We start from the raw sequence: 11,693 nt of genomic DNA, 5'->3' as shown, positions 1-11,693 counted from the left end.
AAGTCCTAGCCACAGCAACGCGTGGCTGGGCACAGCTAGTGTATGTATGTATATATATATACACACACACACACACACACATACGCACATACATAGAAAAGTTCAGCACCACAGCAATCTCACCTTAAATTAGCACAAGCAAAGGCTATTTCTTCTCCTCTCTCCTCTGCCTGCAATGGACTGTTTTTTCTCTCTCTGCCTTTCTCTCTTGCTTGCTTTCTCTCTCTTCTCGCTCCAAGCAATGTGGGTGTCCTCACACTGAAAGGCACACAAATACACTCCAGGCACACATCCTTGACACCCGAAGGCAGGAACTCAACTGCCCACTTTCTTTTTTGCAGAACCTGAAACTCAAAACTAGCCTCCTCCTTTTTTTGTAAGGTTTTCAAAACAAAAACAAGTGTTCTAAAGCATGACCAAACACACAGCCAACAGTTTCTGCTGCTCTCAACACACACACAAACCCAGTGCAAGGAAGAGAAAGGGTGGGGCATATCAGAAAATGCATCTTAATATTTCATCTCCTATCAAATATTCATGCAGCCAGGGCCGTGGGAGAGCGTTCCTTGGTAGCAACGGAAAGATGTGCCAGGCAACTGGAAAGAATAAGTCACTACTCCTTCCGCCCAAGAGAGAAAAATCTCAAGGTAGATATGCTGCACAGAAGAAGGCAGCATTATTATTATTATTATTATTATTATTATTATTATTATTATTATTATTACTACTACTACTACTACTACTACTACAGTAGAGTCTCACTTATCCAACATAAACGGGCCGGCAGAATGTTGGATAAGCGAATATGTTGGAAATAAGGAGAGATTAAGGAGAAGCCTATTAAACATCAAATTAGGTTATGATTTTACAAATTAAGCACCAAAACATCATGTTATACAACAAATTTGAAAGAAAAAGTAGTTCAATATGCAGTAATGCTACGTAGTAATTACTGTATTTACGAATTTAGCACCAAAATGTCATGATGTATTGAAAACATTGACTCCAAAAATGTGTTGGATAATCCAGAATGTTGGATAAGCGAATGTTGGATAAGTGAGACTCTACTGTACTACTACTATTATTGACACAAAGACACAGTACGACACAGCAAACGTGATATATATGCTGGATTTCGTATCACAAAATCACAAGTCGAACACTTCCAAGTGTTTAGGACTGTGTGATTATTATTATGATTATTGAGCTGCTGTGAGTTTTTTGGGCTGTATGGCCATGTTCCAGAAGCATTCTCTCTTGACGTTTCGCCCACATCTATGGCAGGCATTTTCAGAGGTTGTGAAGTCAGTTGGAAACTAGACAAGTGGGGTTGATATATCTGTGGAATAATGCCCAGGGTGGGAGAAAACTCTTGTCTGTTTGAGGCAAGTGTGAATGTTGCAATTGCCTGGCTTGATTAGTACTAAATAGCCTTGCAGCTTCAAAGCCTGGTTGTTTCCTGCCTGGCCAATTGCAACTTTCACACTTGCCTCCCATAAACAAAAGTTCTCTCTCCCACCCTGGACATTTCACAGATATATAAACCCCACTTTCCTAGTTTAAAACAGACCTCACAACCTCTAACGATGCCTGTCAGGAGAGAATGCTTCTAGAACATGGCCATACAGCCCGGAAAACTCACAGCAACCCAGTGATTCTGGCCATGAAAGCCTTCAACAACACAGACATAGTATGACACAGCAAACGAGATGTATATGCTGGATTTCATATCACAAAATCACAAGTCAAACACTTCCCAAGTGTTTAGGACTATGTGATGATGATGATGATGATGATGATGATGATATTATTATTATTATTATTATTATTATTATTATTATTATTATTATTATTATTATTATTATTAGTTCATGTTGGGCATCCCTTTATCTGGAAGCCCGAAATGCAAAATACTCCAAGACCATACTTTTCCACCCAAACTTGTGACAATGGACACAAATCTTGTTTTATACACAACGTTATTTTAAATATATATTGTGTATAAAATTACTTGTAAGCCATGAGTATAAGGTGTGTAAGAAAATTAATGTTGTGTTTAGACTTGGGTCCCATGCCCCATGCCCAAGATATTTCATTATGAACATATATGCAGGCATTACAACATCTGACAAGCTCCAAAACACATCTTCGCCCAAGTATTTGAGATAAGTGACTTTCAACTTTCATTATCATTACCATCCTGCTTTTCCCCAGAATTCAAACAGGTGACAATTTAAAACATAGAAAAGGTCAGCATTGAAACAGAAGCTGTTGTATTCACAAGATGTATTTAAAATATACACTTAACAAACATTTGATTACTAAAGGGAAGGATGGTTAAATGGCAAAAATGCCATTGCTGGGTTAAAGGTAAAGGTAAAGGATTTCCTCCGACTTAAGTCCAGTCGTGTCCAACACTGAGGTTGGTGCTCATTTCCATTTCTAAGCCGAAGAGCCAGTGTTGTCCATAGACACCTCCCAGGTCATGTGGCTGGCATGACTGCATGGAGCACAGGCCCGGGCTGTGGCGCAGGCTGGAGAGCAGCCAGTTGCAACCAGCTGCAATGAATCACTCTGACCAGGAAGTCATGAGTTCGAGGCCCGCTCGGAGCCTATGATTGTCTTGTCTTTGTTCTATGTTAAAGGCATTGAATGTTTGCCTATATGTGTAATGTGATCCGCCCTGAGTCCCCTTCGGGGTGAGAAGGGCGGAATACAAATGCTGTAAATAAATAAATAAATAATCTTCCCGCCAGAGTGGTACCTATTGATCTACTCACATTTGCATGTTTTCGAACTGCTAGGTTAGCAGAAGCTGGGGCTAATGGCGGGAGCCCGCCTCACTCCCCGGATTTGAACCGCCGGCCTTTCGGTCAGCAAGTTCAGTGGTTTAACCTGCTGCGACATCGAGGGATTAGAATAACAGAATCCTAGAGTCGGAAGAGACCTTGTGGGACATCCAGTCCAACCCCATTCTGCCAAGAAACAGGAAAATCGCATTCCAAGCACCCCTGACAGATGGCCATCTAGTCTTTGCTTAAAGGCCTCCAGAGAAGGAGCCTCCACCACACTCTGAGGCAGAGAGTTTCACTGCTGAACAGCTCTCACAGTGAGGAAGTTCTTCCTAATGTGCAGGTGGAATCTCCTTAGTTTGAAGCCATTGTTCCGCATCCTAGTCTCCAGGGCAGCAGAAAACAAGCTTGCCCCCTCCTCCCTATGACTTCCCCTCACATATTTATTTATTTATACATTAGATGAAATGCATGCTGCAAGAAAATCCTGGGTGGGAGATCAGATCTTGTTTTCTGGGCTGGGGGACTGGAGAAAGGAGCCAAAGAGACAGTTCTAGAAATCTACTGTGTGGAAATTTCCAAAATATGAGGATGGGGACAAGAGTGTACCTTCAGAGGATGAATTCAAAGCTGGAGGGAAGACTTGGGGCAAGAAAGACAACCGAGCAAAACAAGGCCAGTTATATCACAAGAGTTTAAAGATCACCTTTTTAAATTGCTGTCCCCCTCCCTATCTCTTTCTCTGAACCTGTTTGGAACCAGATTTGCAAAGATTTTGAGTATGAGGGTGGTGGGCATGGGGAATGATTCCCACGCCAGTGGAACTTCATTGGCAGGAATTCTTGATCTTCAGTGCAGGAATTCAAGTGACCCAAGCTTCTATTTTAGAGGTTCCATGGTCGGATCACTGTGCCCTGAGAGTCAGGCTGGAGCATGCCTACCCACCTGGCAAGGGCGCCGAGCCGATTTGGGCTCGCCCAAGAAGACTTATGGAACCTAGTAGGTTCCAGAATGCTCTGAAGGATCTGGAGCCTGTCAGCGACTCAACTGATGTGCAGGTGGACATGTGGAACATCAGGCTGTCCAATGCACTCGACGAGATCGCCCCTAGACGTCCTCTCCAACCCCGCCGAAATCGGTCTCCTTGGTTCACCGAAGAACTTCGATCGATGAAGCGGGAAAAGAGACGGCTAGAGGGCGTGTGGCGAGAACTTCATGACAGAGCTTCGAGATCAGCTTACAGGGCACTTATGGAGTCCTATGAGCATGCTACCATCGAAGTAAAGCGAGTATACTATGCCTCTTTGATAGAGTCCGCCAGTTCACGCCCGGCAAAATTGTTCAAAATAATTAGATCTCTAACGACGGTTCCTACCAACCCAAAAAGTGATGATCAGGCCCCTTCAGCCGAGGCTTTTCAAAGCCATTTTGCTGACAAGATCTCACTACTACGCCGGGACCTCCCCGCCACAACTGATACAATGAGAGAACTTGAGACTCCGTGGCCACTTGCTGGGCCCACCCTCGACCAGTTCATCCCACTGGACGCAGAGGCTCTCGATAGGCTCATAGCTGCAGCTAGACCGACCACTTGCTCCCTCGACCCGTGTCCCTCTTGGTTGGTAAAATCCTGCTTGGAGGGATTACGTGACCCGTTGCTGAAGATAATAAACAGCTCCCTTGAGCAAGGAGTCTTTCCAGAGGGATTAAAAGAGGTAGTGGTCTCTCCTCTGTTGAAAAAACCAGATTTAGATCGTTTGGTTCCCACCAGCTACCGCCCAGTTTCAAATCTTTCATTTCTGGGCAAGGTGATTGAGAGGGCAGTAGCGGTGCAGCTGCAGCAGTTCCTAGACGACACAGCCGGACTGGATCCTTTCCAGTCTGGCTTCCGTGCAGGGCATGGGACAGAGACTGTATTGGTTTCCATCACAGATCATCTCCGATGCCAGCTTGACCGGGGCGGGTCAGTGTTGCTTGTGTTATTGGATCTCACAGCAGCATTTGACACAGTCGATCACAATCTTCTGACCCACCGCCTTGCCGTTGCTGGAGTTAGGGGGACAGCTTTAAATTGGCTGGCCTCCTTTCTTCACAACCGTGGACAGCGAGTGGAGAGGGGAGGCCTGGTCTCTGAGAGGTCCCCTCTACATTGTGGGGTTCCTCAGGGGGCCATTCTCTCCCCTCTGTTGTTTAACATCTATATGCAACCACTTGCTCAGCTGGTCCGAGATTTCGGGCTCAAGTGTTATCAATATGCTGACGACACTCAGCTTGTGTTAAAGATGGAAGGCCAACCGGAGTCTGTACCCGACAGTTTTCACCAGTGCCTCGAGGCCATTATTGGATGGTTGCGTTCCAGTAGGTTGAGGGTGAATCCAGCAAAGACGGAGATCCTATGGCTGGGCCGACCGGGCAGTGGGGATATCCAGTTGCCAACCCTGGATGGCGAAGTGCTACGCCCGTCTTCACTAGTAAAGAGTCTGGGAGTCCTCTTGGACCCTTCATTGACGATGGAGGCCCAGGTCTCCGCCGTTACCAAAACTGCCTTTTTTCATCTTCGGCAGGCTAGACGGCTAGCCCCCTATCTATCTAGGGACAACCTGGCTACAGTGATCCAGGCTACAGTCATCTCGAGACTGGATTACTGTAATGCCCTTTACATTGGCTTTCCTGTGTCGGTGATCCGGAAGCTCAAATTGGTGCAAAATGCAGCTGCCCGGCTCCTTGCGGGAGTCCCGATAAGATGCCACATAACACCAATCTTACGGCAGCTGCACTGGTTACCAATTGAGCACCGGATCACTTTCAAAGTGATGGTGCTTACCTTCAAGGCCTTACATGGTCCAGGGCCGATGTACCTGAGGGACCGCCTCACCCCCTACAAACCCGAGATCCCTCCGTTGTGAGGACCAAGACCTGCTGGAAGTCCCCAGTTTTAAGACTTTGCATCTAACTGCAACTAGACGCAGAGCCTTTTCAGTAGTGGCGCCATCTCTGTGGAACACCTTGCCACCTGAAGTCCGTGCCTTGCGGGACTTGTTGGCCTTCCGCAGGGCATGTAAGACACACCTGTTTCGGCAGGCTTTTGAGTTCTGTTGCTGATATTTTTAAAAGGTGCTTTTAGGATGTTTTTAAGATTTTTTTTTAAAGATGTTTTTAAAATGTTTTTTAAATTGTTGATTTTAGTCGGTTCTTGTAAGCCGCTCCGAGCCCTAGGGGAGTGGCGGCATATAAGTTTGAAAAATAAATAAAATAAATAAAATAAATAAACAGGGGTCTGTTGTAATCCGAGAACATATAACACTCAGTAACAGAGACATAGGGTGCACCTGCACTGAATAATTAATGCTCCATGGAACGGAATAATGGGAGCTGTCGTTCGACAAGGCCCCAGCCCTCTTTGGCAGAGAAGGCAAAAGGCATGGAAAAATACAACACCCAGGATTCTATAGCATTGAGCCATGGAACTTAAAGTGATGTCAAAGTGCATTCTACAGCGTAGATCAGGCATGGGCAAACTTTGGCCCTCCAGATGTTTTGGACTTCAACTCCCACAATTCCTAACAGCCTACCGGCTGTTAGGAATTGTGGGAGTTGAAGTCCAAAACATCTGGAGGGCCAAAGTTTGTCCATGTCTGGAGTAGATGTGTTCTTAACTCCAGTTACCAAACTCAATTAAAGACTCGTTGTCTTTAACTTGGCGTACGTACACCTACTGTATATTGTAGTATTAATGTAGTCTGACACCACTCTGACTGCCATGGGTCATTCCTATAGAATCCCAGGAAGTACAGTTTTGCAAGGTATGTAGCCTTCTCTCTCCAAATAGTACTGCTGTCTCACCAAACTACAACTCCCAGGACTCCGTAACATTGAGGCATGGCAATTTAAAGTAGAGTCAATTTAAAGAACTGCATTCATTCAACAGTGTAGATGCACCCTATGTCCGTTGTTAACTTCAATTTATTATTTTCCACTCCAGATGAGACCAAGTTTAGGCATCTGATTGGAGGTAAGCTGCAAATCTTACGGTCCTTGGATGCCAGCCTCCAGCATTCTTCCTTAATGGTTATTCTATCCAAGAGTGCTGGAATTTACAGTCCAATAATATATGGAGGGCCACATTATTTCAACCCTTACTTTAAATCCTCATCTAAATAAGACCATTACTTCTGAACATACTTATTCATGGAGTAACCAATTTCTCTTGATCCAGTCTAGATCCTAAACATGTGATTAGTTACTATGTGCCTTCAGTTTGACTTATGCCAACCCTATCCAAAAGTTTCTTGGCAAAGTTTGAGGTTTGAAAAAAAAATCATGTCAGAAGCGAATTTAGAACACAAAGTCACTTCTGATGTGAGGGAATTTGCCATCTACAGATATGTTGCCCAGGAGATGCCCGGATGTGTTACCATCCTGCCGGGAGGCTTCTCTTATGTCCCCACAAGTTAGAGCTGACAGACGGGAGCTCACCCCCTCTCACGGATTTGAACCCAATCAGGTCAGCAACCCAACCTTCAGGTCAGCAGTCCAGCTGGCACAAGGGTTTAACCCATTGCGTCACCACGGCTGTGATTTGAGGCTGAGAGAGTGTGACTTACCCATACTCATTCAACAAGTGGGGATTCGAACCCTTGTCTCCAGAATCTGAATACAACTATCAAACCATCACAATAGCTCGTGTGTTATAAAGGAAATAAAGGTATCGGAGACGTGAAAATAACGCACAAGTGCACAATTTTTCACCCACACTTATTATTTTAAGTATTGACTTAACAGTTCCTCCTGAGTTGAGAAAAAGGACCCAAGATGTTTTCTCTGCTCCAAGTGAGAAGGAAGCTGAGGCTGGCATCCCTTCTGGATGAATAGATTCTGGAATTGGGCTTGGCCCCATGTGAGCCACTCCGAGTCCCCGATGGGGAGATGGAGGCGGCATACAAAAATAAAGTTGTTGTTATTATTATTATTATTATTATTATTATTATTATTATTATTAATTGTGTTCAACTCTATAGAGTTTTGGAGTTGACCTTCATGCATTTGGACTTGTCAATAGGTGAATTACAGGTTGAGTAAATAACTTCCGTCTGTCCATCCGAATTGCCACACTGACCCAACTTGCCCAATGCTAGGGTTGGAAGGGTACTAAAGGAAAGCAGGACTTGAAATACTAGCCTGAGCAGAACTGATAGATTCAGGGTAAAAGTTTTCAGATGAAGAAACTTGGGTGAGAAATCCTGCTTTCTCACCTGGGCTGCTGTTACACTGAGTAAATACGTATTGAGTAAGGAAAGGCAGGAAGAAAGATATGCCTCTGTTTGGATTTGGTGACTAGCAGTAGCAGCCTCACCTTCAGTTTATCAACTAATATCAGCAATGATTTCCCAAAGTGTTGTGAACATAATAGATTAGGAACTCCTTTGCAGAATGATTGCGAAAGTGCATATGCCACTTAGCTGTATCATCAATGGCCATGCTGTTCTTACCCTCTGCTCTCTCTGGAACATATATCCACCACATTTCAGGAAAACTATAATTTCTAGACCTGCCAGCCCGTATGCCCATTGTTAGGGTATCTTCAAATCCGTCTGGCTCATATTGGAATTATTCAGTTGCTTCTCATTCTCACTAGTAGCAGCACTCCCATTTTATATACCTGGAAATTATGAGGTTGAAAGTATGTGACTCCCTTGAGGTCGCAAAATGAATTTCCATGGGAGAGCAGAATGCTGAGATTGGCAGTCGTTGGACTATGACTTTAGAGGCCAGGGTTCGAATCTCTGCTTGGCCATAGGAACCCATTGGGTGATCTCGAGCAAGTATCGAGAAAGTCCCATGAAATGGTTGCCATGTGTCGGGAACAGCTTGGAGGAAGACAACAAATACCCAGGAGGTCCTCTAGTAGTGCCTCACTGAAATACAGGAATCCATTTAATGCACTATGGCAATGGAAGTGGAATCATAGCATTATAATTGTGTAGCATGGATGAGTCCTTGGTCAAATTCCATCTTCTATGCCAGTGGTTCCCAGCCTTTAGGCCTCCAGGTGTTTTGGACTTCAGCTACCAGAATCCCCAATTACTGGCCAAGGCAGCTGAGCCTTTTGTGAGTTGGAATCAACAAAACCCTGGAAGACTAGAGTTTGGGAAACACTTTGTTAAAGGGACAGGGACCCTCTATGGAAACCCTAAATAATAATAACACTGCAAAGATGGAGTCCAACCAGACCTTAGGTTCTGAATAGGTCTCCTTGTTTTGCCCATACTAGCATAATTCTGGGACTTGCAGTTCCAGATAGATAGATGATAGATGGATGGTAAGTATATAGGGGCCAGGCTGTGGCGCAGCTGGCTAGTAACCAGCTGCTATAAATCACTACTGACCGAGAGGTAATGAGTTCGAAGCCTGGGTCGGGTTAAGCCTCCGACGATTAATAGCCCCGGCTTGCTGTTGACCTATGCAGCCCCGAAAGACAGTTGCATCTGTTAATTAGGGAAATTTAGGGACGCTTTATGCGGGAGGCTAATTTACAACACCATAAAACTGCCAGCAAAAGGAAAGGAATGCGGAAGTACAGCCACTACTGGACGGTGAAGCAACAACTCCCCCTGTGGCCGGAATCGTGAAGCTGGAAAAATGTTTTAAAAATGCCTCTGAGTCTGTCTAATGTATGTTGTTTGTCTGTTGGCATTGAATGTTTGCCATATATGTGTTCATTGTAATCCACCCTGAGTCCCCTTTGGGGTGAGAAAGAAGGGCGGAATAGAAATACTGTAAATAAATAAATAAATAATAAAGTGCTGTTCCAGCAGGCACCTGCCAATCCCTCTGCAATGCCAGGAATACAGCTTAATGGTGTAACGTTAGAAAATGTTGACCATTTCCACTACCTTGGCAGCCACCTCTCCACAAAAGTCAACATTGACGCTGAAATGCAACACTGCCTGAGTTCTGCGGGTGCAGCATTTCTCCGAATGGAGCAGAGAGTGTTTGAGGATCGGGATACCCGTAGGGACACCAAGATGCTTGTTTATAAAGCTATTGTCCTCCCAACCCTGCTATACACCTGCGAAACGTGGCCTGTTTACAGACTTCAGTGTTGCCTCTGAAGAATCCTGCAAATCTCTTGGGAAGACAGGCGGAGAAGTGTCAGCTTGCTGTAAGAAGAAAAGACCACCAGTATTGAAGCGATGCCATCAACTCCTCTGGACTGGCTATGTTGTCCAAATACCTGATCACTGTCTCCCAAAGCAGTTACCATACTCCCGACTCAGGAACAGGAAACATAATGTTGGTGGACAGGAAAAGAGATTTAAAAATGGGTTCAAAGCCAACCTTAAAAACTGTGGCATAGACACCGAGAACTGGGAAGCCCTGGCCCTTGAGCGCTCGAACTGGAGGTAAGCTGTGACCAGCAGTGCTGCAGAATTCGAAGAGACACAAAGGGAGGGCTTTAGGGAGAATCGTGCCAAGAGGAAGGCCCATCAAGCCAATCCTGACTGGGACCGCCTTCCGTCTGGAAACCGATGTCTTCACTGCGGAATAACATGCAGGTCAAGAATAGGTCTCCACAGCCACCTACACATCCAACACCAAGACAATACACCTGGAGGACCATCATCCTCGAACTACAAGGGATCGCCTAAGTAAATGAAACTGAAATTTGTAAGTAGATAGCTAGGTAAATGTATATATACTTCCTTGCTGATCACCACTCATAATAAGGTTGCCCATGGTGGCTTGAAATGAATACATATATGTTAATAATATTGATAGGTAAAAGGCAAAGGTTTCCCCTGACATTAAGTCCAGTCGTGTCTGATTCTGGGGGTTGGTGCTCATCTCCATTTCTAAGCCAAAGAGCCGGCGTTGTCCGTAGAAACCTCCAGGTCATGTGGCCATCATGACTGCATGGAACACCGTTACCTTCCTGCCGGAGCGGTACCTATTGATCTACTCACATTTGCATATTTTCGAACTTCTAGATTGGCAGAAGCCGGAACTAACAGCGGGCGCTCACTCCGCTCCCCGGATTCAAACCTGAGACCTTTCAGTCTGCAGGTTCAGCAGCTCAATGCTTTAACACACTGCGCCACTGGAGGCTCCAATAATATTGATAATAATTAATAATGATGTTGTAATGTAATACATGTAATGTAATACATAATACTACTAATAAAACAATATGGTAATATTAATTATATATTATACAAGAATGTGTGGGTCACATTATAGCTTGCTTGGCTATCGGAAGATCTGTGCATGATGGGTCCTGTGAGACGCTGGTTGCGGAAACAGAGTGTTGACGTCTTCCGTGACAGCTTCAGAAAACTTGTTCATCGTTAGCAGAAATGTATCCAATTGTCTGGTGATGGTGTGGGATAGTGAATAGCGGTCGTTAAAGAGCACATTTTAAGGATTATTTCTTCGTTTGATTTATTAAAATATTACCATTCAAACCCAAACAACGAAGTTGGGGGCATTCCTTTTCATTCCACCCTCATATAACAACATAGCAGTAGTGACAAAATAAAATGGTCTATAACAGGGATCTTCAAACATTTTCAGCAGTAGTAATTACTGTATTTATGAATTTAGCACCAAAATATCACTATATATTGAAAACATTGACTACAAAAATGCGTTGGATAATCCAGAACGTTGGATAAGTGAGACTCTACTGTATTGTGCTATGCTAATAATATAATTTATTATATGTACGAATTATTTGTAAGCCGCTCTGAGTCCCCTTCGGGGTGAGAAGGGCGGGATATAAATGTAGTAAATAAATAAATATGTTGTATATGTGTGTGTGTATATATATGTATATACATAGACATACATACACATATATTCATTCCAAGCCACTATGGGCAACCTTATTGTGAGTGGTGACCA

The 11,693-nt window shown here is 44.3% G+C and overlaps 1 protein-coding gene across 3 annotated transcripts in view; it reads right to left on the bottom strand.

Annotated features, from left to right (window-relative positions):
- b3gnt8 (UDP-GlcNAc:betaGal beta-1,3-N-acetylglucosaminyltransferase 8) overlaps window positions 1-11,693 on the bottom strand; it is a 30,767-nt gene that overhangs the window by 8,574 nt on the left and 10,500 nt on the right. The window contains exon 1 of one of the 3 annotated variants that reach the window (XM_008113860.3): window positions 124-649. The exons of 1 other annotated variant lie outside the window; for it this stretch is intronic. In XM_008113860.3, coding sequence (XP_008112067.1) covers window positions 124-494 — 371 coding nt within the window. In that variant the 5' untranslated portion in view covers window positions 495-649. Of the gene's footprint in view, window positions 1-123; window positions 650-11,693 lie in introns of those variants that run through there. One more of the 3 variants, XM_062962647.1, reaches the window with a different exon arrangement.

Source organism: Anolis carolinensis, unplaced genomic scaffold (assembly GCF_035594765.1).
Source record: "Anolis carolinensis isolate JA03-04 unplaced genomic scaffold, rAnoCar3.1.pri scaffold_10, whole genome shotgun sequence".
In the NCBI taxonomy this organism is placed as follows: domain Eukaryota; kingdom Metazoa; phylum Chordata; class Lepidosauria; order Squamata; family Dactyloidae; genus Anolis; species Anolis carolinensis.
This window is presented reverse-complemented; position numbering and strand designations above follow the sequence as displayed.